Source organism: Notamacropus eugenii, chromosome 5, assembly GCF_028372415.1.
Source record: "Notamacropus eugenii isolate mMacEug1 chromosome 5, mMacEug1.pri_v2, whole genome shotgun sequence".
Lineage (NCBI taxonomy): Eukaryota > Metazoa > Chordata > Mammalia > Diprotodontia > Macropodidae > Notamacropus > Notamacropus eugenii.
In genome coordinates, this window is record NC_092876.1 from 171,746,661 (window position 1) to 171,772,968 (window position 26,308).

The window sequence follows — 26,308 nt, forward strand, 5'->3', positions numbered from 1 at the left end:
CTCAGTGTTTGTTTTTCACCTCTATATTCCACATTCTCCTGACCCCGGTCCCCAAGCTCTTGCCCTTATCACTAGCATAGGATTTCAATGTCTCAGGCAACAGTTTCTCTTTATTTACACTGGGGGTGGAGTTTGGAAGTGAAAGGAGAGAGAACATGGTTTGACCTGGGAAGGAAGAACAATGTTACCTGTAGTCCCAGCAGGAATGGGGCAGTGAGGATCTATGAGAATGCGATGAATGATCATCTGTGATGATCCGTGCTTCCTTCCGTCCCAACAGCCCTTCCTTGTGTTTTACACGCACACACACACACATACCACACACACACACATACACAGCCCTGTTACCCACCACTCTGATACCAATGGTACATATGGTACAGTCTACTCCTCCATCAGAGAAGGTTGGGCCAAGGAGGAGATTCAGGGACCAGGACTAAAAAGCATGGCTAGGAATACAGAGTTCCTCCCTGGCCCCTGAGAGGCTCCAGTTTGGTGTTTCCATTTCTTCAGAGTCCTAGGAGGGGAAGAACTCTCTTGAACTTCTGAAAGGAAATGGGTCTTGGGTCACAGAAAGTGGAGGAACACTGGCTAGAACCCAAGAGTCCATGTCCCCATATTTGAAGGCAGATAGGCAGCAACTTCCTCTCCATTTCCAAGTCCAGGGACTTTCAGTTTACCAATCAAGAGTCTAGAAATGAAGAGGTTGAATTAAAATGAGGTTGGAAGTGCTGTTTGCTCTCCTCTGGGGGTAGTCACTAGTACTCAAAAAGTAATTCTTTCTCCTTTCCCAAATTCCTCCACCACTTTCTTCCCCTTTGGTCCTATGCCACAAAGATACTCACCATGGACTTTAAGCACAGAATGGCCAGCCTTTTGCCTCCCTCGGGATGGCCCGTTCTCCATCTCAGCGGGGGAAGGAGGTAGCCCCCTACGCAGACGATGACTGTATTTATTCTCCATCTCTTCAATCCAGTTTGAATTCCACTCCCACACTGGTAGAGTCAGATTAGAAGTGAGGGTGATGTCATCTCGAGGGGAAGGAGGTGAAGACAAGTCTGATGGGGATGAACAAGATATTAGAAAGGTGTCCCTCAACTAGTACCTGGCATTTTGCACTAGGGCTCCATGTCAGAATGGATAGAATAAGGGACATCAGATGGCTGGACATAAAGAATCCTGAGTTGTCTGCTATTCACATGGAAAGAATTGTCCACATCTAGTTTGGTAGATGGGTAGATCCCATGCTCCCTATCTTCACTGAGTCTAGAACAAGAAGAGATATTGGAAACTTCAGTTGGAAGAATTGAGATTAGAAAGAAAACAGAATTTCATAAAAGTGAAAAAGATGAAACAGGAGAAAGTAACTAAGGGAAGGAAGATTTTAGAATAATTCTCTTGCATATCTTTAAGAAAATAAAACACACCCACATTTGTCTGAGTTCAAAGAGAAGCCTGGAGAAAAGGAGTTGGACAGAATAACAGCTAGGTTTAAGAGGCTGGAATTCTTTACTTGTTACCCTCCCACAGGGGGTAGAAGGGTAGGAGAAGATTACCACTTTGAAGCTGCTTGAGTGATAGAAGGACATACCACTGAAGACACAGTCATGCTCCTTGGACTCCAAGCCAAAGCCAAAGCTATCCACAGCCACAGCCAGGACATGGGCAAAGTTGGCATCAGCAAGAAAGGAACCATCAGAAGAGCTGACCAGGCTGGCCCGGGCACTGAAGGCATTATCTTCTGAGGCTGAACCCCAACCATTGGCTAGAGAACCTTCACTGGGTGTAGGAGTGTGGCAGGGGCGGGGTGGACATAGCAGAATGCCTCCCTCTGGCCCTTTTCCACCTGCAGTGCCCTCCACCTCCCCTAGTCCAGAGGCTGATGGGATGCTGATATATCCGTAGCTGGTGGGTGGTGATGGGGCCCTTCGGACAGGGGTACCACTGTTCCTGGAGGGGGACAAAGTGTTAGGGTGGCAAAAAGACTCCAGGGGATGGGATCAAAAGCTTTTATTACAGGCAGTTGTTAGAGGTTGTGAGGTTCAGGAAGCTTCTCCAATTGGGTTGTTTTACTTCCCCCAGCCCTCCACCCTGTCCTTGCCCTTTCCCCAGCTACTCACCTGGGGGTCTCATCATCATCCTCACTAAGCTCCAAGCACAGGGCCACATCCTCAGGAGTCAGCACATTATCCCTTTCATCTCCCAGGGAGGACAATGAAGAACTAGACATATGGCTGGAGGTTGGGCTGGGGCCAGAGAGGGAGGAGGCCAAAGGGCTGGGGGGGTTGGGAGAGATGGATACCACTAGAGGCAGAGAGGATGCAATTTGAGGCTCCATGAAGTTCTTGCCTGATCTAGCCAATGAAAGAAGATAGATTCATCAGCCTAGTCCCCCTTTTACTTCTCTGCCCTCAATGACCTTAGACCCACCTTGCCCTGAGATTTCTGGTAACTCCATATTACTTTCCCAAACCTGACTTCCCAAGAAGCCAAAGTTCCTGACACCTTTCCCCATTCCCTCTTACTGAATCTGTTGACCCTTGGTGGGGGCCCCTCGGATGGGAGAAAGGGGTGCTGGGGGGAGGGGTCTCGAAGCCAACTCATTCCTGGAATTGAGGAGCTGGGGTCCAATGGCACGCCAGGCAGCCAGAGTCCTGGGTACAGCTCCTGGAGAGCAGAAGCCAGGGTATGAGGCACACTGGGGCTCCCAGCAGCCCCTGGCCCTAGTCTGTGAAGAAATGAGTTATCTTCATGAACTTTGGAGGTGTTTTTGGTGATGAACTATTTCCTTTCATCAGTTTGATGTGCACATGTTCTAGAACAAGAGGGAGGGTGGTGGCATAGTTGCTGAGGTCACCTAAAAGTGTTGGAGGAGCCCTGGTGTCAGGGTGACTTCTGCATAAACTCTGACTTTGACTAGAATTTTTTAAGCAAACTTATAGGCCAAAGTCAGCAAGCAGAAGCTGAGCTGAGCCACTCTTGACATTCTGGTTGGGAGAATGGTCATTGGGAGTGGGGGAGAGTATAAAGGAGTAAGGCAGCTAGAAGGTAGGCCTCTGTTCCTGGTTAGATAATGTCACACTTCTGGCAGTATGAGAGGATCTGAGCCATTGACTAAGGCACACTTACAAGACTTAAAGAAAAGACAGTTCAGCACTAGGCAGATATTTTTAGCAGCCTTGATTCTCTTATGCCTACGTATGATTTCTAGTTTTTCTCTTCACCTTGGAAATAACTGTCTTTGCTTAAAAAATTCAAAATGTTCTAGGGCAGGGGTGGTCACAAGGCCATATGTGGCTCTCTAGGTCCTCAAGTGCAGCCTTTTGACTGAATCCAAACTTCACAGAACAAATCTCCTTAATAAAAGGATTTGTTGTATAAAACTTGGACTCAGTCCCCACCCCTGGTCTATGGTGAGGTAAAAGAGAAAGGAGGATGGCAATTTGGAGTCATCAACATTCACATGTTATTAGAAGCTTATAGGACAGGAGACTAGAATGCTGGGGTATAGTATGGTCTTTCTTGGAACTAGTTAAATCATCGGACCTGAATATAGCAAGTATCAAACTTAAGACTGGTCAGGGCCTAACACTGGTCAGAGTGGAAGCAACCCTGCATACTTTCACCCTACAGGACATTTATAAACCTGATCTCACACACATAAACACAACACTGATGGATTTGGGTAAGGATCCACCAAATTGTCTACAAACTATACTCAGGAACTGGGGTATTGAAGCTCAAGGGGAAGGATCACAAACCAAGAAGCAAAGAATATAGGACAGTAAACCCCCCCTCCCAAGGCCATGATCTCTGTCCCCTCCCCCTCCACATCCAGGGGTCTTACCTGGAACTTGGGAAAGGTTCCTGAAGTCTTTTCCACCACCCATTTCCCAGGTCCAGAGCCCTACAGGGTGACTGGTACGGAGCAAAGGAGAACTATTGGCCTGATGTAGCTCTGCAACAAAGAAGGAGAGGACAGATAAACAGGTATGGGAATGTGGAGAACTTGGAACTTGCCCCCATCTCTATTCTCTTCCCAACTCATCTAAAAGGTCAAAGATAAGAGGAAAAGAAAGGGACCTTGTCCCCATCTCCAACCTGAGAAGTTTTTGATCCTCTCTATCCATCTACTCTCTACTTGATTCTCTGCCCCACTCCCCACCAAAAAAAAAAAATGCTTCCAGTCTTTCATGACTCGTGTTCAATAGGTTTAAGGGGAATTTGGGAGCAAAGGCAAGGTTAGACTCAACCAAGATACTGGCTCAGCCAACACCAGTAAGGGGGTTGTCTATTATAATCCAATCTTCAGACCTGTAAAGTGGCTTGATCCCTTATAGCAATAAAAGCCATGACTAGAGTGACTTTATTGATTCACAGGACCTCATTTAGTATTAGTGTAATCCTCTTTCTATGCACTAGAGACTCTGTAGTTGAAACTTTCCCTTGTAGTCCTTTTCTCTTTTAGTTAAAAAATAATAACTAGAAAAATCCCAGTTCCCTCCATTTTTGTCTTTGGAGAAAACAAAGTTGGTGAAAATAGCTGCCATGGACCCCTTCCTCCCTCTTTACTTTAGGCCATGTCTTCAGACGCAATTTACCCTGCTTCTTTGCTACTCTCCAGGCTTCTGTAGGCATCAAGGACTGGTGGGGAGAAGGCATCCTTGGAGCATTGCAGAGACTATCCAAGCTAGGCCAGGGATTGGAAAGCCTAGCCAGCTGAGGTGGAAGCCGTCTGATAGGTGGGGCCCTTGGGCCTGGGGGGATAAGAGGGCCTGATGACATCTCAGTCATAAGGGAGCCATAGAAGGTGCTGGTATCTGGGAGGAGAGGGACACCAGGGCTTCGGGGATCCCAGGAAATCACTGCAATGAGAAGAAATAGGAAATAGGAAAGAATTAAGTTTAGCTCCCTTACCCCATTTCTTCCATTCAGTTCTCCTTGATGTTTTGATTCCATCACTCAAGTCATTGCTTTGGTGATAGAGGAGCTTTATCTATACAGGGTGGGCTTACAGGAACGCCGACAGTCTAATGTATCCCTAGTGTCTCCTCCCAGATGACTGCTAAGGCTGCTGCTGCTACTGAGGTCCCGAGAGCCAGAGGTAGATCTCCATGTAGTTGCCAGCCAGGGAGAGTCACTTCTGTCCAATCTAGAAAAATTAGGAACATAGAATGGGGATGAGGCTCAACTAACCAAGACCTTCAACTCACAGCTCCAATTCTAAGAGTTGTAAGACACATTCATAGAGTGACGCTGTCTGCTGTTCTTACCAACTCTCAGCTCCTTCTCCATTGCCCCTCACTATCCTTGAAACAGGGAGAGTTTGAGTCATCTTTGCCACTTACGCTAACTGTGTGACCTTGGAGAAGTCACTTACCACTCTGGGCTTCATTTTCCTCAGCAGTATAATAGAAGACTTGGCCTGGATGGCCTCTGCAGTCCCTTTCAGCTCTAGACCTAGGATCCTAGGATGTCATAACCAGATGATCCCTAAGCATCCTCTCTAGTTCTGAATCCTATCACCTTATTCAATAGTCCCTCCAGATGTAGGAGGCATCAAAAAGGTCCCTTGAGAACAAAGGGATAAGTCTTCATATCAGCACAAAAAGAATGAGGGCAAGAATGACAAAGAGAACTACAGATAAACACACTTTACACAGAGTTGAAAATGTTACAAGCTGAATGACAAGATGAGGACTTAAAAGCCTTAGGAGAAGCATATGTAGTCACATAATCATCATACCTAGAATTTCAGTGTTTTAAGTGTTTTATAGTATTTTAAAGAGCTTTGAACAGCACTTTACTAATATCTCATTTGATCTTCACAGACTTGGAAGATAGATGCTACAGATGAGGGAAATGAAGCATGAGTTATGTGATTTGTCCATAGTCACACAGCTATTACATGTCTGAGGCTGGATTTGAACTCAGGTCTTCCTGACTCCATGTCCAGTGCTTCTAGCTGCCTCTTAATCAAGTTAACCTAGACCTGGATAGCCTAAACCATAGACAGGTTAGGATAAAGTTGTGTAATGGGAGAAATTAGGGGAACTTCCCTGATCTTCTGTCCTGGGGCCTGCGGGATTCATCCCCTGAATCATGGGCAGGGATAGCCTTCACCCTGGACCACTTTCACATACTGGAGACAGAGCCCTAAGGAGCTGAAGTGCTTAGGCAGATATTTAGAATACTGTATACAGTATAAACTACTTGACTTTGTAACATAATTTCCATCACACACTCCAGCCATTAAACCCCAAATGCAGTCTCTTTGAGCATATAGAAGTTTGTACTTCTGGGAGTAACAGAGAGGATAGGAACATGTGGCACAGTATTCCATGCTGGCATTCTGGGCAGTCGTACTGAGCCTCAGTGCCCTCTATTTGAAACCCATTGGGAGCTAGACATATTGGATCCAGGGGAAGAAGGGTATACCCCTCCACTTTTCTGTCAGTTCCTCTGCCCCATCAGCTCCCCATCAGGTCCCTTGTCTCACCTGTGTTTGAGGATGGCATCTTCACTGGTATATCTGTACAGACCTGGGGAAGGAAAGAATAGAAACTGAGCTTCCCTGTCTGGCCCATACACCCTGCCCACTAGCTCCTCACAGCCCAGCTTACTCATCTCTGTTTAGTCCATTGTTTACATTCCACTTTGCTTCTCAGGTCCCAAGTTCCCACTCACCCATGCCCAGGTGGGCTCTAGCCTTGCGCCGGCGGTGAACACAAACTGCAGCCCCCAGCAGCAGCAACCAGAGCACAGCCCCGCCACTCGCGATCACCTCTGGCCTGCGCAGTGCAGCTTGAAGCTGTTGCAAGGTTTGGGGTCCCAGGCCCACAGAATCTCGTGCAGTTCGTTCCAGGGCCTTCTCTAGAAAATACACAGGCTTGTTGGAATAGTGTTTGGGGTGAAGGAGGGGAATGTTACATAGCCAGGAAAGGATCTAGAGAATGTGGAAAACTGAGTATGGGGGCCTGCTGGGACATGGAGAAGGAAAGGAAAGAAGCAGGGCTAAGAAGTTGGAGGGATGTGAACCAGGAAGATGGATTTTGCTCTGACCTAGGAAGAGGCAAACAGGACTGCTGGGCTCCCCAGCCCCAGCTCCAGTGACTGCTGCCACCTGAATGCAATAGGAGCCAGACATTCCAGTTATGATCTCCAGCTGAGTACGACCATCAACCACGCTCCAGTTGGCACGGGGCAGTGAGGTATTGCCCAGGCTCCAGACCTGAGGGAAGAGTGGAGTGGTAGGCAGTGCCCTACTGGAATCTTCAGGGGTCTGGATCCACAATGGAGGATAGGTCCTACACTTCAGAGTCAGACCATATACTTGGGATCAGCTTAGCTCTGTTTACTATCCTCAGGAATCCTTTCTAACTTCTCTGATGCCAGCGCTAGGAATCTCTGGCCAAAATAGACTTTCCCACAGTAACCACACACAGCACAGGGTGGGGAGAGGGAGAGGAGGAGGGCCACTATCTGAGGTCTTTAGTGTTTTGTGGCACTTAGAAACTGGGAAGCCATATTCCCAGCCCGGTCCTCCTGTTCCACACAGAGGCTGTATGGGGAAGTGGAAGCAACACTGTCTTTGGAATCAAAAGGCCTATGTTCCAGTCTTGGCTCTGCCTCTAGCTAGGTATGTGACTTTGGCTATGTTACTTCATGGTCTCAGGGACTCAATTTCCTCATTTGAGTAATGAGGGGACTGGAATATATGATCTCTAAAGTCCATTTAAGACCTAAAGTGAATAGGTTTCATTCTTCACCAGCAGAGGAAATGAAATCCATGAAATCATGGGTCCATATCTGTTTCTGGGTACCACCTCTGATAGTCCTTCCTCCTTCTCCATCTGCTAAACCACAGGTTGGGAGGACTTGAGGCATGCGGGCTTGTCCTGGTTAGCTGGGGTAATGCATGTCAAGGAGTGTAGGGGTATAGAGGATGGGGTGGGAAAAAATATACCTGGTAGCCACGGATGATGCCGTTGTGGGTCTCAGGTGGAGGTGGATCCCAGCTCACCAGGACACTGCCATTTCCAGGGTTCAGGGTAACAGCCTGTGGTGGGGCACTGGGCACTGAGGGGAAAGTAGTGAGGCAACGTGGGATGTTGGGAGAGGTTCCCGGGACTGGGAAGAATGGAACACAAACAGAAGGGTCCAAGGGAAGGCCCTAGGCCCATTTCAACAGAAACAAGGGTTTCTTCCAAAGCTACTTTGTTCTGGGAAGAAACTATTTCAAGAGTAGAATCTAGCATTCTGGTAACCTGAAGGGATGGGATACAGGAAATGAGACAGGAGACTAATTCTGGGACAGAGACTGTAGGGTCCCTAGGAAATATCTCAAAGGGGTTTTGTTATTGGGGGTTGTGGTACTAACCTTGCTCTGGCAACCTCAGGATGAGAATGTTGCTGTCAGGGCCTTGGGCTGAACCAGAGGATGGCCTCACTTTAAACTCATAATCATAGCCCCAGCTAAGGCCCCGAAGTTCTGCACTCTGATGACCCATCAGCAAGGACTCTCTCCATGGGCCATCCTGCTGCCCTGCCACCTCCCTTGCTGCAGGTGGCCGAGCCCGGAACAGGGCTTTATAGACCTGCGCAGGAGCAGCAGGGCCACTCACCTGTAGAAATTGGTAAAGAATTAAGAAACCACAGGGAACCTCAGGCAAACTCTGCATTGCAGATCTTGGCCTCCTGTCACTCTACCTCCCAGGCTCAAGGACTCAGAACCTTGCTTCTGTTTAGTACTCCCCTCAATCCTGCTCAGTTTCATCACCCTCCTTACCTTCCAACTCAGCCACACAGCTGGGCCAGGTGTTTGGTCAGTAGTGAGAAGAGTCACATTTTCCAGTTGGATGCGCATAGCTAACAGCTCCAAGGGCTCAGCCAGGACCAGAGATTCTACAGCAGAAGAAGAAATGAAATGGAGTTCAAGTGGAGAGGAGGGGGAGCAGAGAGCTCAACACTCAGCTTCTCAGCCTCCCTCCTAGTCCCTTTTTTTGCTCCTGGAAGCTGGGAGCCTCAACTCTACAAAAACCCTTTCCTTCAAACATCAGCCCTTCATCCTCTACATACTGGGACCCAAGCGATTAACTTCACACACACCAAGATCCTAGATATTTATTTGTTCCACACACACTCCCTGATTACAGATGCTCCCTCACACATATACTAACTCTAGCCCCTCACCTCACATACCTCCTTATCTCAGCCCTTTGTCTCACACACGTGTCCTAAACCTTCATATACTGAGGACCCATATCCTTACTCACAGAAACCCTTTGATCTCAGCTTTTCACCCTGTTCAGTTTAACCCTTGCCCATCTTTCTCCATACACTGTGATCCTTGTCTCTGACTTCACACAATTCTTACCTCAGATTCTTATTCTACAGAGACCCTCTTACCCCATCCCTTCACCTCAAACAACCACCCAGGCTGCCCATCTCTCTCTCTCTCTCTCTCTCTCTCTCTCTCTCTCTCTCTCTCTCTCTCTGTCCTGCTGGATTGGCTGCTATGCACATCCACACAAAAGAACCACTGAATTATTCTTCTTTGCTTGGGTCATCACTAGCAATCCTCTAGTAATCTCTATGGATTAGGATGGGCTATGAGGTCAGTCAGTCAATGAACATTTATTAATCACCTACCATGTGCCAAGTACTATGCTAAATTTTGTGGTCCCTATGGTTATGGTTTGTTCTTCATTCTTGAAAAGGACCATGACATTGGGAAGATGATACCATGACATTTAAGTGAGGCAGGGCTGTGCAAAGTCACCAGCCTCACTTTCTCCTCCATAGTCATTTGGGTCCGTTGGCCAGATATTGATCAGGATGACTGGAGATGGCCCAGGATGTGGTGGGAGACCTTGGACTTTTTAGACTAAGGTCTTTTGGAGTTCTGACTTTGACTGAGGCAACACGCATTCAGTGATTAGGGCTATTTAAGACATGAGCCAAGAGATGGCCTCTTTAATTAAAAAAAAAAAAATCAAACTGAGAGTGGAAAACCCTCGGGATATTAAACAGTAAAGATACAAATAACAACAAAACAAACAAAAAATAATCCCTATTCTCCAGGAGCTCACAGCCTACAGGGAGATCAGGAGATGAAGATGAGGAGGAAAAGAATTCTAAGCATGGGGGACAGCCAATGAAAATGTCCAATCTAAAGATGGGCAGCAGCGACCAGTACCACTATCTGCAGGGTATGTGGGAGGTAGGAGAGAGGAGGAACGTGTAAGAAAAGTGGAGCCAAGATATGAAGGGGCTAAATTATGAAGAGCCTTGAATGACAAGAGGATTTTCTATTTGATCCTGGATGTGATAAGGAGCCACTGGAATTTATTGAATAGGGAGATAACATGGTCAGATCTGCAGGGACACCAAACAAAAACTATGGCAATAGTCCATGTAGGGGATGATGAAAACCTGCCCCAGAAAGGAGACAGAATCAGAGGAGGGGAGGATCCATATAGGAGAAATGTTAGGAAGATAGAATGGACTGGGGTGTGGGAGAGGGAGGGAGTAAAGAGCTGATGATGACAATTAGGTTTTAAGCTTGGGTGACTGAGAGGATGCAGGTGCCTTTGACATTATTAGGAAAAGGGAGGGAAAGGATGAGGAGTGGAAAAGATAATAAGTTCAATTTTGGACACACTGATTTTAAGATGCCTATGCGACATCCACTTCTAGATATCTAATAGACAGCTGGAGATTTAAGACTAGGGGTTAGCAGTGAGATTACAGCTGGAGAAGAAGATGTAGGAATCATCTTCTTAGAGATCATAATTGAATCCATGGAACTGATATGATCACCAAGTAAAATAGTGTAAAGAAAGAAGAAAAGAGGGCCTAACATAGAGCCTTGGGGGACACCCATGGTTAGGAGGTATGAACTGGATGAAGACTGATCAAAGGAAACTTTCCTTTGGTTGTGTTACAAGTATGTATACATGTATATGTTTAGAGAGGAAAGGGGATTTGGTGCTTCCCTCTCTCCTCCCACAACCTGATATAATCAGAGAAAGTAAAGATAAACAAATGTATATGCCAAGTGCAAAGTCATCACTTTATGCCATGGGACAGAGACCAGACGGCAGAGTGGGGATAGCAACTCAGTCAAAGTCTCTCAATATTCTCCTCCAAACAACTTTAAAACAATACCTCAAATTGAACTATGGAGCAGCAGAGCCAACAAAACATCAGGGTGAGATACTTTTCCACCCTAAGACAACTTAAGATGTTAGCAGGAGAGATCTGTGACATCAGAGTCGGGGCTGACCTGGAATGCACAAGGCTTGGAGGTGGCTGTGACAGCAGCAGCTTTAGAAGCTCTCAGTTCAGAGAGGATAAGGGCGTCAGAGAACAGGTCAGAAAGAGATTAGAGAGGGCCCTTTGCTGGCCCTGAGTAGATGACCTGATGCTGTTTGGCAACTCTATTAACCATACACAGTTCTGGGTCACAGTCCCAGGTAGAAAGCAGTGCTTGTGGTTGGTCGCAGGACTACTTCCAGGTCAGAAAGAAGCACTAACCTTTGAGAACACAGGAGATGATCAACTATAAAAAATTTAGCTATCCTGATCAATGAAGGATCCAAGATCATTCCAAAAGCCTTAAGATGAAAAATGTTATCCATTTCCAGAGAGAGATCTGACGAACTCTAAATACAAACTGAAGTATAATTTCTTCACTTTATTTATCTTGGTTTTTTTGTGACATGACTAATATGGAAATAAATATGTTTTGCATGACTCCATATATAAAATTTATATCATACTGCTTGCCTTCTCAGGGGGTGGGGTAGAAGTGAGAGGGAGGGAGAGAATTAAGAACACAAAATTTTTTAAAATGATGATAATAAGTAAATAAATAAAATTTTAAAAATAACTTTATGAAGCGATTTTCTAACTGAGTTGGAAGGGCATTTGTCCATTGGCTACATAAATTATCCACAACTCTGGAGTCCTTTAAAAAACTTGGCCTACCAAAATTACCCTTGCACTCCTACTAGAAGTCAGAGGAGTGGGAAAGGGATTTTCTCTCCTCCACTCTCCATCCCCACCTCCATGGCCATAGTGTTTTGTGGCTGAGCTTCTCACCTAGTGGTAGACACCACATCCAGCATTCCCCAGTTGGAGAGCATTAGGGGCATAGTTGTAACTAATCCAGCAAGAACAGAGATACATGATCTCTACTGAGACAGAAAGAAGCAGCATTCCAGGCTGGAAGTAGCTTCAAGGAGCATAGAGCTGATACCAGAGAAGGGAGGCAACTATGAATTCAAGAGAGAACTAGCCCTGGCAATGGAAAGACTGTAGTGTGGAGCAGAACAAGAGAACCTAGTCGAGCAACATGTCCAATACAGATGCTGTGCCCATGTATGAGCATTGAGAAGACTACAAAATGAGGGCACTGGGACTCGGATTATCTTGGCAAATACATGTTTCCTACATATGTGTCTTATTACTTTCTTCTTTGTCCTACTTTCCACACTGACACTATGTATTTGTGGGAAAGTACAACCCAGGAATAAGGGGAAATTGTGTTATGGCAACTGTTCTTATTATATTGTCTTATTAAATGTCTTTGCTTTGGACTAATTGTGTCTAGCATCTGACTATTAAAAAATTTTTTAAAAAAAATAAGCTCACCATTGGGAGGTTCAGGGGCTATAATTTTAGGAGTATAGACTTAAGAGAGTCACTCCTGAAGGGACCCAGTCCCTCAGTTCGTGTGAGTTGGCAAGGGGAGGGACAGTCCAGAGGGAAGTCATGAGCTATAATTTTATCAATGAGAACCCACAGTCACCTGTGAGTCCAACCCCAAAATGAGCGTAAGCAGGGGAGATAGGGGGACACCATATACATTTGCATGTTACATGTAGGGTTTAAAGGACAGTTTTGAGAGTCCAGCCTCTGAGTCTTCCCTTCCATTCTCCTTCCAATATTCTCCCAAAAGAGAGTGAGATAGAGAAATGAAAGGAGAACCTAAAAGGAATTGACCTGAGAATAGGGATGTGGGAGATTCAATAATATGTGTCTAGGGTTCCTATCTTTGCCTGCTAACTGACCTAAGCCCTAAAGTCCCCAGTGTAGCTGCAAAAGGAAGGCTATTAAGTGCAGGATGTTAATAAGGGTGAAATTTTACATATATAGTTTTGCTTTGCTATGAATTTTAGAGGGAAATGGTAATTTTTGGTATTTGGTATTACAGAAAAATGACATTTTCTGTAATAAGTTGTAGGCTTTGTAAATTTTTCTGACACTTGTCTGGTGGCAAAAAGGAATAATGATAGTTTTTATTATGATTTCATTTATATTGAGGAAGGGGGTGTGACTGTGTATGGTTTGCTGGTGCTGAACCACATAATCAGTGCCCCATACCCATTGATTAGGGACATACAGCTTATTATAGTCCTACCATGTTGTCAGATAAGACAGGTCAGATGGTAGGAGGAGCTAAAGGATTGACCAGAATGTCATGGTAGGTCTTTCTAGGTTTGAGAATGGGAAAAATATTATATATATATATATATATTACCTAGGCTTATAGATTTAGAATGGGAAGAGATATCAGAGGTAATATAATCAAATCCTTTTATTGTATGAGTAAAAAAACAGACCCAGAGAGGTTAAGTGATTTTCCCAAAGTCACAACAGCAAGATTTGAGTCCAGGTTCCCTGCTTTCCATTATGTTACACTGTCTCAACGGATGAAGGCTCTTAATTCCAGTATAACAGAAACTGTGAGTATACTAGGACCAGGGCCTGAGCAAAATAACCAAGAGACTAGAGTTTATTAGGAAATTTGGCGTTAGGAAATCCTACCAGTCAGTTGATTTTTAAGCAATCTGATCATTCTTGAACCCTGCTCTGCACATTGTAAACTACCCGTTCCTTGTCAATGAATTCTTTGCATAAAGTTGAACCATGACTGGCAGCATAGGAGGGGATAGAAGGGCAGATGTGTGACATAGGAGACATTTAAAGTAGAAGCAAAAATCCAGAGAATACGTAAGGGATGAGGGTATAATGGGGTGCTAAGCCCCAAAACTGGTTAATTTGGTAGAAAAAAAAGAGAGACTTGGGGCAGAATCCTTGCTGAGGATCCCTCAGAACTCCTCCAGGGTTGTGATCTAAACTTACCAATATCATAATTCTGGGACCAAAGATTGTCTATCTTTTGCTGACAGACCTTGGGCCCAGAGTGATCCAAATTCCCAAACTACTTGTTCCCTTACCACTGCTACCACATCCTGGTCTTGTATCTGGAAATCTGTATGAAGAACTGTGAGAAAGGGTGGTAGAATATTTGGGGAAATGGATAGGACTCCCAACTTTCCTCCCTACTCTGGAATCATTTCCTACCTCTACAAAGTTCTGTATCAGCTGTTATTCCTTCCAAATGCTCCTATTGAAAATTTCCCTATTCTTCATTTACCCTTTTCATTCAGTCACCCAAGCCTCCTTGTTTCCCAAGCTAGAGTTTCCATCAAACAGGCCTTCATGCTCCCCCTTTTGCATCCCTCTGGTTTCCACACTCTCCCCTACCCCAAGATCCTCTGTACCCCATGTATCTTTCTTGCATTGGCCCTCCTAAACCATAGACAGCCTAGAATACTTACTGCCAGTTGTAGGTTGCTAGCCCAGATCTGATTCAAGGGCTTGGTCAGAACAGTTCTGGCTATGGGATGCAGGAGGAGAGAAAGTGGTCTAGCCAATGGAGAAAGTGGGGAGGGGAGTGGATTGATCAGTGGCTTCCCATTTTAGAGTCATCAGAAGGTGAAAGGGGGCTGGCCTGAAGCTTAGCCTGACTAGTTCAATCATTTGATGAACAGGTCCTCAGGATGAGAAAGGATTTGGGGTGGGGAATCCTCAGCCATAGAGTCTAGGTGAGGAAGCTGGAGTAGAGTTCAGCTGAGGACCTTAAGATGTTACAACTACCATGTTTCTCATTTGTATGTTATCTTCATATATGTGAATTTGCTATCAGTATACAGGAAGTCCCCAAATCTCTGGGTTATAAACCTTCCCATCCCACCCCACCCCCACTCATTGTTGTCAGGGAGTTCAGTAGACCATATATTCTTCCTCAATTCCCCAAGCAGAGCTGTCTCTGGGCAACAGAGCCCTTCACATCTCTTCTTTAGCAAGATTTAGTCAAAAGGCAAGTATAGAAGAGAGGTCAGAGAGAAGGAAGAAAGGAGACAAGGGGGCCTTATCTATCAATCCAGACTCACCTATGATAAACAGGAGCAGGAAAGACAGTGTCAAACCAGCCCCTGGGACTCTCATTCCTTCTGGGTTCATTCTTGGTCTCAGTTCTCCACACAGGGCCCAAGGGACCCCTGGGTCCATTAGACCCTTCTGCCTTTTCAGTCTGTCCAGCTGCTCTGAGCTCATTGAGGGAGGGGGGAAGAGGAAAGGGAGGAGGATGGCTGGGCGGGGCACCGGTTGTTTGTAACCATGAATCCTGCTCTAAGAGGGAAGCAGCATTGAGGAAATCGTTGCTTCCTGCCTGGCCCAGTTACAGGGACTAACCTCCTTGGGAGAACTAAGGAAAAAGACAGGACGAGTCAAATTCTGTAACCTTGATCTTTTAGACTTGCCCTTAAACACTGGTCTTTGCCTTGACTTGCCCTCCCCCACCTCACAACCTCATCCATTAACTCTAATACTAACCTTAACCCAGAGAGGTCAGAATTAAGAGTAATGGGAGGAAGTTGGAAAAGGGTAAATAGGTTTGACGTCATGAAAAAAAATTATTAGAATTATACAAAAGTGGAATGGGTTGCTTTGGGAGATATAAGGTACCCCTTCACTGAAGGTCTTCAAGTTGAGTCAGGATGACCACTTGACAGGTATTTTGTAACAGGAACTCTTCTGGGAATGGTTTATTGGTCACTGGTGTCCCTTCTCACTCCAAAATTCTGAAATTCTGTGATCATTAATCTTTTAACCTTAGTCTTCCAAGTATTCTTCTTGAAATCCTTGAACCATGAATCCATTGGTCCCAAGGTAACCTCTTTCAGGAGAAAAAGAAGGGAGCAGGACAGCAGAAACATAGCCCCATGGTGCTATAGCAGAGAGACTGGTGGGGACATATCAGAGAAATGTGATGAGTCTGGTGAAGCTAGATGGGAGCTGGACTGGGGAAGGGACAGATAAGTATGCTTTTGTGTGACTCTCGGAATCCCAAGTTTCTAGGGAGAGACCCAAGAATAGCAGGCATGGTTAAGTGGGGAGATCCATTGACTTGGGAGGGGCACAACCTTACAACAGGGCATCCACACAATATAGTCTATATTTAGTACAGTTAGAGTTTGAGGTCTTATGTCTTTTCAACCTGAGAGTGAAATAGCTCCTAAAACTCCTTACATCCTTCCTCTCTTCTATCCCCTTTCACAACATCTATTTTTTTCCTCCCAGAAGCAGGCAAAACTTCTGTTTATGACTCCTTTCCTCCCGGGTCTAGAATCTCAGCCATTTCTTGTAGTTGGTTGAGGGAAGGCCAAGTCTAAGTTCTGGGGTCTTAGTGGGGGAACTTCTAATGATGTTACCCATTATTCTCTGATACTTCTTCTACAGGGCCCCTCTTTTCTCAACCATAGATAAAGCATACTTATACCTTCATAGTCTGAGACCAAGAAAAAGGAGATAGAGACACAAGGGAGAAATAGAGATGGCTGAATTTGCTGCAATGGATCAGTAAAAGAGGTACATGGCTGTTCCAAACCCTTTGTTTTGGAATCCTTTAAATGAGCTGAATAATCTTGTTGAAAACTCCATTGCCTGCAAATTTTGTTGTGCCATCTCCTGAATTAAGGTCTAATCTATTCTACCACCACATTACAAAGTAAGAAGGGCCCTAGGAGAAGAGTTCATATGCATTTCACTTTATTTCTTCTTTTTAAAAAATTTTTTTTTAACAGACTAGTGATATAATTGGTATGGGAAACTTTCAGTGAAGAACTCCAAATACCAATGCAGATCAACATCTGCTCTGCAACTGATAGTCCTAAGGAGTTATTTGGGACATTGAAAAATTTAAGTTATTTACCCCATGTTACATAGTCGATGATTCTCACTTTTAATTGATTTGATGATGCTCCGGCTTTTAGGACCCTGTCCTAATCTCTTTTATATTCAGGAAAGGAGATCAAAGGATGCCTCAGTGAAATAAGACAAGGGTAAATATTCTGGGGTCTCAGATATGAGATCAACTATTTTCCTAAGATGGGCAGCGTGGGAGAACAGTGGAGATCTAAGAGATAATTTCAGCTTTAAGAAAGGATCCCATCCCTTCAAAATAGGCACTGTCCTTAAAGAGCTTCCCTCAGCATAGCTTGTTCCCCTTCCTAGATTAGAGGTATCCAAAGTCACAGGACTGACTTGTCACTCATACTTTAGCTGGACCTTAGGGCATCTTCTATCAAATTTCTTAGCCTTAGGACATTAGGGCACCTGTTTCAGGGTTTCCTACTCTAACCATCTCAGGTCTGGCATGCATGACTGGAATTTGTGTCAGGAAGGTCAAAGGGACTTCCAACAGTGATGTTCATCTGGCTGAATCCCAGACATGGGATTCATTGTGTTCATTTCCAGCAACCCCCAGGGTCTTAATTGTCTTCATTTTGCACAAATGGAGGAAGGGCCAGTTGTATGACTCATGTTGATGGTATTACTTGAGGAACTATTTAGTTTTGGACTGACATTACCTAATCAGAGGTGAAAGCTTATCCTGAGTTATGGAGTATCAGGGATGTGTAACCATCAAGAATTAGACCCAAGATGTAGGTTCTACCCCAATCCTCACTACTGCATATTGATTTTCCTGTGCTATCCCTTTTTAGTCATTTGTACAAGGGAAGATAGGGCTGAGATCAGAATCCTATCACTCAAGGGACATTGTTTTCATAAGATTTACCGTATTTATGGCTAGAAAAGACCATAGAGATCATCTCTCAATCAACATTAGGCCTAGAGGCAGAAAGACAAGTTTAAATGCAGCCTCAGATATTAACTATGTGACTGAGCAAGTAACTTCTTTTTGTCTGCCTCAGTCTTCTCAACTGTAAAGTAGAGATAATAATAGCACCTACCCTACAGGGTAGTTGAGAGAATCAAAAGAGATAACATTTGTAAAGTGCTTAGCACAGTGCCAGACACGTAGGGGATGTTTAATGAATGTTTGCTTTCTCCCCTTCTCCTCTATTTTGTAGAGGATGAAGTAGATGTAGAAAGGTTAACTGACTTACTAAAGGTTGCTTATTAAAACTGGTAAGTAGAAGAACTAGAATTTGAATACAGAACCTCTTTCCTCCCAAAGTGACATAAACAAGGACAGTTGTGAGAGTAAGTGGAAAAAAAAAAAGGTATCCTGCACCCAGAAAAGGCACTTATTTGTGTTAAATATGGCCAAAGTGTCCTGTTTCTCAGCATTTAATTTGTATATGACAGATATGAGGGTTTGGAACTAGAAAACCCTGATTCCGAGAACTCCTTGGTGACTAGGAGACAAATATATATTACCTAGTTATGGAGATGGTAGAAATGTAGTTTCTGATTTATCCCCATAAGACAGAAGTGAGTCATCTCACTAAACAGACCTTGTTTTAGTTTAGTTAAGTTGAGCTCTCACAGAAGTAAGGACTCAGGAGAGATCTCTGGTTAAGTCTAGGAAGAAACCCCAGAACTTGCACTGACATCTGCTGCTTGGTAAAACCTACTGGAGGATGGAAAAGGCTTTTGCTTTCCCCTGAATTGCCTCCCACTGCCTGAGAGGTAGAAATCTCCCAGAGCCTAGATAAGGGAGGAGGACTGGAAAAACTGCAGATCCCAGGCTTAAGGTTTCTGTTTTTTGCTGAAATAACATAACATTAGCTTGATAGCCCAGAAAGAGGAGCTGCCCAAGTAGAGCAGCTAGTAAAGAAGCAGCTTTACTGAGCAATGAATTGTACAGACTGTTCCTGAGGAAGACAAAGAACGTTGAATCCACAGAACAAAGTTGTCAGCTGTCCCAGCCATGTATTTTCTACACATTTACCTTCTATGGCTTTGTAATCTTGTACCCATTCCATTCCCATGGATATTGTGCATTGGTGGGAAAACATGTACCTGATTGAGGGGTGGACTGGTGTGTTATTATTCTTTTGTTTTCTGTTTAATAAATATTTCTAAATAAGAGTTAGAATTTGAATGCAGGACATCTTTCCTCCCAAATCCAACACTTTTTCCGAAATTATGCTGTCTTCTTTGGGGAATGGTCACCTCAACTAGGTACAATTGGCTGATCTGTTAAATGGGAAGTGCACTGGTGGGAATTCATGAGCTACAGTGTATAACAGAAGTATACTTCCACCACCAATGTTACTCCTAGAACCCTGAGGAAGTTATAAGAGTGACCACCCCATTTGTGAACCCTCCAATCTACCTTATGAGTTCAGGTTGGGTGAATGAGTCCACCTGAGAAAAAAGTGTTGATGGGAGTGAGTTTGGGTACTACACCTGCACTATACAAGTATTATCATCCCCATTTTTTTTCATGGGAAACTAAGGATCAAAGAAGTTAAATTACTTGCCCAAGGTCATATAGATGGTATGTGGCAAAACTAGGATTTGAAGTGGGGTCTTACAAGTCCAGTTTCTTTCCACTATATCACAGCTGCCTAAGGGAAGAGGAAGGAAAATAAAAGGGAAAACATAGAGGATGGCAGGATGGGTGCTTTTATGTTTGCTTCCCTTCTGCCTCCAGAAGTAGGTGAGGAGAATGAAAGCTGTCAAAGCCTTCTTGATCTGTTTCCCCAATCCTATACACTACTTGCTTAAGGCACAATTATGTTAGGCTTAGTAGAAGTAGCAAGAGTGGGAGGAAAAAGTAGAGTTGTCTGGGAACAAGGCAAAAAAGAGGAGGACAGAGGCTACACCTCCCAACCTAGAAGTGTTCCTCTCACATTCATTTCCCTAAATCAGAGTTGATTTGGAGAATCAAAAGCATGTGCCTTCGGTTTGCTGGGATGAATGGACAGGTTACCTGGAAGATCTAGAGGAATCAGTTCTTATGACAATAGGAGTCACATCAAGGGTTACCCCTCTTTAAATTTGTTGTGAGGACCACAGAATCAGAAGTAAGGGAGAGGAATAAGTCTGGGATAGTGACATCTAATACGAATATAGGATAGGATTCTACCCCAAAGTCTACTGTTGTTGCCCATAGGATTTGGCGCAAACACTGTCTGGACTAGCCTAATGGTGGATATGGCACAGGATTGTAAGGAGGCGAGCAGGACTTTGAGAAGCAGCAAACTTGAGGGAGGTGCCCAGTATAAGGATAGTAGAGAGGAGGAGGGGCAAGGGCTGCAGCAGCCCAAGGTGGGTCTCTAGCTTCAGAGTATATGACTACCGTTAAGGACTATAAAGAAAAAAAAAATTATTGTTCTGAACTTCAAAGATAACTCGTCTGGTGTAATCACACTGAATTTTTACATGAAGGGAAAGCTATTTATCCAGAACATCGCAGGATTATTAAGTTTGGGGTACAGGGGATTTCTGAACCCAAGGGCCAAGCAGGCTCAGAGGTTAAAATCTAGGAATCTTGGTGCCTGAAATTGGCGTTAGGATCTATTTTAAAAGTGGTAAAAAAGTGAAAGGTCTAGGGCCAAAGGGCTTAAATCCTTTGAATCAGTCCTTGGAGGAACCAGTGCTCTGGGAGGTAGTCTGCCTAAGAGCAAGGCTGCACTCTTTACTGGTGGCTATGACAGGGAAAGCACAAGGTGAAAGTTACAGCCCTGGAAGTGTAGAGGAGGACAAACAGAGTGCACAGAGTCTGGCCCCCTTAAGGGGCCTCCCTCACTTTCAGCTTTTTAATTGCATTCTCTCCACACACAGTAGATTATTGCCTCTCTATGGACGGTATGGGTGGCAGAAACACAAGGCCATCTACATGAGGGCCTAGTCTAAATCCCTCACTAATGAGTTGTTAGTTCAATTATTGAAGATACCCTTGCCCTTTTTCCCAAGGACCCAGGTGTCTGAGAGAGGGAGATTGAGTGGCAGGGGGCCAAGAGTCAAGATGATCTACCCAAACTTTCAGGAGATTTAATCATTGGGAATCCACTCCAAAGACTGGAACCATTGTTTTTTCCTATCCAAATATGAGAAAAAGAGTTAGCAAGGTCTGTCCAATAGGGGCCTCTAGTTTCTTTCCCAGGGATTCTGATTGTTTGCAAGTTTTGCTGGGAGAGGGAAGATATGGTAGTTAGGGTGGGGAGAGGAAGGCTCAATGTGAAACAGACATATTTCTTAGTGAGTGGCATAGAACTTTTGCTCCCAAAGGATAAAGTCTCTAACCCTTTCTCCTCAGGTATGATGTCCTCTTTAACAGGGACAAGAAGGATGGCCTTGTGTTATGCTGAGAAAGTACAGAAAGGGCCTGTTGGGGGAGGACCGACTGTAATGCATGCCTGTCTCAGGACCAGGGGTTTGAGTCCTTTTATCTTTGTAGAACCCATGTCAGAAGATTGTAGTTTCCAAGGAGGGTGTTTGCTTGACGAATAGGGGTCAAATATGAGCCACCTACCTCTTCACCTACCACAGACTCATAATCTGCTAGGCTGTTAGAATTTAAAGAGACCTTAGAGATAATCTAATCCAACTCACCTTCTTACATGCAACCCTTGAGAATGGGTTTACATACAAATGAGGAAATGCTGGCCTAAAGAGATGAATAAACTTGTTCAAGGTCCCCCATAATTGAGGCACTGGGAAAAGTAATTCTCTCCACCCTAAAGTGAACCTACAGTTCTAGTTCCTTCTCAGGGATATGCCTTCTCCAATGCAGAACCACCAGCTTGTACTCTGATAATCTCAGAAGGAAAACACCCATATAACACCCAGGTTCATGGGGAGGGAGGGAGCTGGGAAGCTGTACGGGCTGGTGTAAAAGTCATCCACCTATTGATTCCTCCCATGATGTGAGCAGCCTCTGGTCTCCTCACGGGCTGGACACAGTTCCTACCTTGACTAAAGCTCTTGTCAGTTTTTCTGGTCCTAAACTGCTCTGTGATCTTGGACGAACTGAAGTCTCTGTTTTGTGTTTCAATGTCCTGCTTAATTAAAAAAAAAAAGGAGCTCCCAGAGGTGGGCGGGCCAGGAATGTGGAAGAAGAGGTGAAGGGTAAACACCTGGGAGCCCTAGAGGAGGGCACAGACCAGTCCGGAGTGTTAGAGTTACTGTGGTTAGTCTCTGCAGGGCTCCAGGAGGGGCAGGCCTGGAATTGAGTCATCTGTAGCGGGTCCTAAGAGGACACGATCCACACCCACCTGCTGCAGTCAACCCGGACCCGGCTGTTAAACAGGAAACACGGACTACCCCACCTCGCCCAGGCCCCTCAGCCGCGGGTTTGCGCAGGTTCTCGGTCGGTCACACGCATGCACACCTCTTCACACACGCTCGCACTCACACACACACGGGCCTTCCCTTTGCAAACCCTCTGGCCTCGCCCCCGGTCCGGAGCCTCAGGTCCCAGGAGGCCGAGGCAGGGCCCCAGAGGGCTTAGGCGCTGATCTCCACGGTGCCGGCCTCCTCTTGCTCCCGGATCATGTGCACGCCCGCAGTCCGGAGGGTGCGTGTGGAGCTGCGGGAGCGGCCCGGGGAGCTCGGGGACCGGTTGGGGGAGGTGTGCGTTCGGCCAGTGGCCGGAGAGCGGGCAGGAGAGCGCGGATAGCGGCGGGCTGACCGGATTGGCAGCCCGGGGGAACGGCCTGGGGCGGTGGAAGGGATGTAACCGGGTGGGCCGGGCTCCGAGGTGCTCCGAGGGTCGGGGGCAGAGCTCTCCTCTCCTTCCGGTGGGTCCTGCAGTGGGGTGCCAATGCTCAGTGAGACAAGCTTAACCAGGTCCTTGAAAGCTTCGCCCCCCATCCAACCCAAGTCTCCGTGATTCACAGCACCCCTACCCCCAGTTCTACCGCCAAATTCAACTCCCATTCAAGTCCCTGCTGGGCTCTCCGCAGGCCTGGCCCCCAGGGACTCTAGGGCCAGGACTCCCTCACCTTATCCTTCAAGATGTAGAGGGCCATGGGGTTCTTCCGCTCATGTTCTCCACCTCGGGGGACGGTCTCGACTGCACATAGGAGAGACTGAGGCAATCACCTAGCCATCCCCGGCCCTGCAGACCCTGTGTCCTGCATCATGGCACTCTTCACACCTGGCACTTACCCAATCACTTCCCTGAGCCCGGAGTTCTTAACTACTCTCCTGAAGCCAAGCAACCCTTCTTAATCCAAAAAAGAGCACTCATGTCTCCGACATTCCAGGAATATGTGACTCAACTGATTTCCAATTTTTCCCAAAGTAGACCCTGATATATATAAACCCAGGAGAAACTTTCACATGCAGTCCTGAGCAGTCTTGAATTGTCTGAACTCTTATTCCCCCATCTTAGAATCACCCTGGCCCTTGGGAGATCCTCCTGTGTTAGATGAGATGGGGAAGAGAGAGTCCAGCTTTCTCCTCTCACCTTCAGTTTTCATGTGGTCATCATTTTGATCTTCATACTCCAGAGAGCTCTGTTTTTCCAGCTTCCGCTTCTTTCTGCAAAATAGTCCAGAAATGCCTTGAGTACACCCATAGAGTGGGTAGGAGAAGGGCTGGAAGAAACAAGGACCTGGTGGGCTTAGGAGAGGTCTTGGAACAGGAAGGGTGTTTTTGGTTGATTAGTTAGTGATGAAGAAAGAAGAGTGGGTTAGGAAGATACTCCATTTCAGCAGTGCTATTTATTAATAAGGAGATGCTTGTTATAGGTGTGGAGGAACAGAAGAGAATGTTAAGGTGCAATCTGTGTCCCACAGTGTAAAATTCAGTAGTTACCCAGACTTTTTGGAGGGTTTCCAACATGCACAGACTGTCACCAAAGTCACAAGGAGAAAGATGCCTCCTGTGGTCAGGATGATGTAAAGGGAGCTTCTCCCTGAGAAAGACAGGGAGTTGAGAACTGTTAGAGATTGAAATAGAAAAGAATCAGGGAAGGGTGGTAGAATTTCTTTAGGATAGAATTTTACTGTAGGACAACAATTCCAGAGGACTGGTAATGAAGCATGCATCTCACCTCTTCACCGAGAAGACGGACATTAGGGTGCAGACTGAGATATACTTTTTGGACAAGGCCAATTTAGGAATTTGCTTTTCTTAACTATGCCTATTTTTCACAAGAGTTTTGGGTTGTTTTTATTTTCTTTTTCAATGGAGAGAAAGAGGAAGGAGAGAAAAAGAAATTTCTGTTTCTTAAAAAAAACTAACTTTTTAAAAAGAAATTCAGTGAAGGGATGATGGGAGTGGGGAATACCAGAGAGGACAACTAGGTGATATCAATGGTTACAAGTTACACGTTCCTTTCTGTTTTTATTCATCAGCATAATCATTACGTATTTAATAAGTAGAGTTTGCTCTTTGCCAAATCTGGTATGATAAAAATCTTGTCATGAGGTCTTGTAGCAACCAGGTTGGGATGATCCTTATCTATTGCTGTGGGATACCTGCCCTGCTGGTCTTTGAGCTCTTCCAGGAAAGGATACTCACGATACACAGTAAGCTTGATGGGGACGCTTCGGCCTTGGCTAATGGGGTTCTCCACCACGCAGCTATAGATGTCATCATCTGCCATAAGCACTCGTGTAATGGTGAGCACCTTTTGGTCAGGGGACAGGAGTATCCTTGAGTCATTGCTGAGTGGCTTGCCATCCTTCAGCCATGTATAGTTGGCTTTGGTACCATTTTCATGGGAACAGTTCAGTGTGAAGGACTCACTGAGCTCCAGGACAGTAGATGAAGCCACCACTACTTGAGGCTTTGAAATGGGAACTGGGCAGAGCAAGGGTAAGAAGACTGTGGATTAGAGATTTAGGAGCCTCACAATTCCCACTCTCTGCTTGTGATCCACTAAAATTCTTCCTATTACTGAGTCTGTGAGCTGATAGGAGCTTTCAGGGATCATATAGTCCAATATCTTCCTTCTCTCTCCTTTGATTAAAGCCCCAAAGCCCTCACCTTTTCTCAGGGCTACTATGCTTTACATTTTAAAATAATTAAGCTTTAAAAAAAAAAAAGAAGAAGCTTTAGCTAACCTCAGCCTTGGCCCACCTGGCCTGGCTCAATGGACCTGGTTCTTTGCCCCTAACCACCTAATCCCCACTGACCTCTCTTCACGTGGATGGTCTGTGTGTACTGGATTGACCCCACCTGGAAAAATTTCTGAGTGGTTTATTCTGAAGCTATTCATTCAGCTGTTCTACCAGACTGCTCAGTATCAATCCCTGGCCCTCAGTCTCTAACCCATGCCTTCTCTCCAGGTACCTAGCTGCAGTCTTACCATCCACAGTGAGGTTGATAGTCTTTTCTCCAGTGAAAGTATCATCAGTGATGGAAATCTCTACTTCATAGGTGCCCTCATCAGATGTCTGAAGATCACTGAGGAGAAGGGAGCCATTCTCAAAGAGCCTGATTCGGTCACGATAGTCAGGCCTCAGGTTGCCAATGACCTCAGTGCCGATGGATTGTACCACTGTCACTGGCTTGTCCCTCTTCAGCTGCCACTTAACTACTGGTTTGTCACTGCTGGTGCTACTGTACTGCACAGAGAGCAGAGCCGACTTCCCCACAGTACCATGGATCACTCGCACTGGGCTTGTGATGTTCACCCCTTGCAGTGAGCCTAGTAAGAGGCATCCAGGGAGAAAGGGGACAATGTCAGACCTTCCACAGGAAGTAAAGGATTTGTTCTTACCCCATTCCTACCATCCATCCCTCTGACTTCTTAGCTACTCTTAGCCCTCCACTCCCCCATCTTTTTAGTCTGAATATCTCCTTGGTAGCCACCTTTCTGTCTGTCTTGCTGTTTTCTGGAACCATAAGAAAATCAGTATTACCATTGTTACTAGACGGGACATGTTAATCTATTTGCCTATGGTCTTATTCAGCATTCCTGTAACTTCCCAAACCAAGATACTCCTTACTCCTTTCTTCTTTTTTCTACCCTTATTAGAATGTAAGCTACTTAAAGGCTTTTTTGTTTTATTGTTTTCATTTTTATATTTGTATACCAGGTTCTAATATGCTTTTATTATTTGATGTTAAATGCTTTTTCATTCATTCACTTTTATCCCCATTTCTAGGCTAAATATTGCTCTGCTAGTTTCCCCTATCATTTTCCCCATCCTTAGGCCCCATGTTTTCTTCCTTTTTCCCCCTTTGGTCCCATTGCCTTCAATCTAGCTTTCTTCTTTGTCCTTTCTCTTTACATCACATACAT

At 45.3% G+C, this 26,308-nt stretch overlaps 2 protein-coding genes across 3 annotated transcripts in view; both read right to left on the reverse strand.

The window, feature by feature from the left end:
* Window positions 1-90: 90 nt before the first annotated feature.
* Window positions 91-22,349, reverse strand: ROBO4 (roundabout guidance receptor 4). The gene is made up of 16 exons (XM_072611444.1): window positions 22,022-22,349; window positions 15,246-21,148; window positions 8,789-8,904; window positions 8,381-8,624; window positions 7,967-8,079; window positions 7,063-7,231; window positions 6,688-6,873; window positions 6,500-6,542; window positions 5,016-5,152; window positions 4,602-4,865; window positions 3,848-3,958; window positions 2,526-2,667; window positions 2,121-2,354; window positions 1,592-1,950; window positions 846-1,058; window positions 91-691 (listed from the first exon to the last, which is right to left on the reverse strand). Exons 2-16 carry the CDS (start codon window positions 15,406-15,408, stop codon window positions 684-686), a joined length of 2,502 nt encoding a protein of 833 aa, XP_072467545.1. The 5' UTR covers window positions 15,409-21,148; window positions 22,022-22,349; the 3' UTR covers window positions 91-683.
* The window catches only part of HEPACAM (hepatic and glial cell adhesion molecule), a 22,081-nt gene continuing 16,850 nt past the window's right edge, over window positions 21,078-26,308 (reverse strand). The window contains exons 2-7 of one of the 2 annotated variants that reach the window (XM_072611449.1): window positions 25,370-25,711; window positions 24,580-24,861; window positions 23,872-23,971; window positions 23,522-23,595; window positions 23,055-23,125; window positions 21,078-22,857 (exon numbers count right to left, since the gene is read on the reverse strand). In XM_072611449.1, the coding sequence (XP_072467550.1) occupies window positions 22,558-22,857; window positions 23,055-23,125; window positions 23,522-23,595; window positions 23,872-23,971; window positions 24,580-24,861; window positions 25,370-25,711 (1,169 nt within the window). In that variant the 3' untranslated portion in view covers window positions 21,078-22,557. The remainder of the gene's footprint in view (window positions 22,858-23,054; window positions 23,126-23,521; window positions 23,596-23,871; window positions 23,972-24,579; window positions 24,862-25,369; window positions 25,712-26,308) is intronic. The other variant, XM_072611448.1, reaches the window with a different exon arrangement.

Excerpts from the sequence above, each read along its gene's own strand:
- ROBO4 (XM_072611444.1), bottom strand. The coding sequence starts at position 15,408 with ATGAGCTCAGAGCAGCTGGACAGACTGAAAAGGCAGAAGGGTCTAATG. Across the intron at positions 3,959-4,601 it reads GAGAGTAGCAAAGAAGCAGG|AGCTACATCAGGCCAATAGT; the intron begins GTAAATTGCGTC and ends TCTTTGTTGCAG. Across the intron at positions 2,355-2,525 it reads ACCAAGGGTCAACAGATTCA|ATCAGGCAAGAACTTCATGG; the intron begins GTAAGAGGGAAT and ends TTCATTGGCTAG.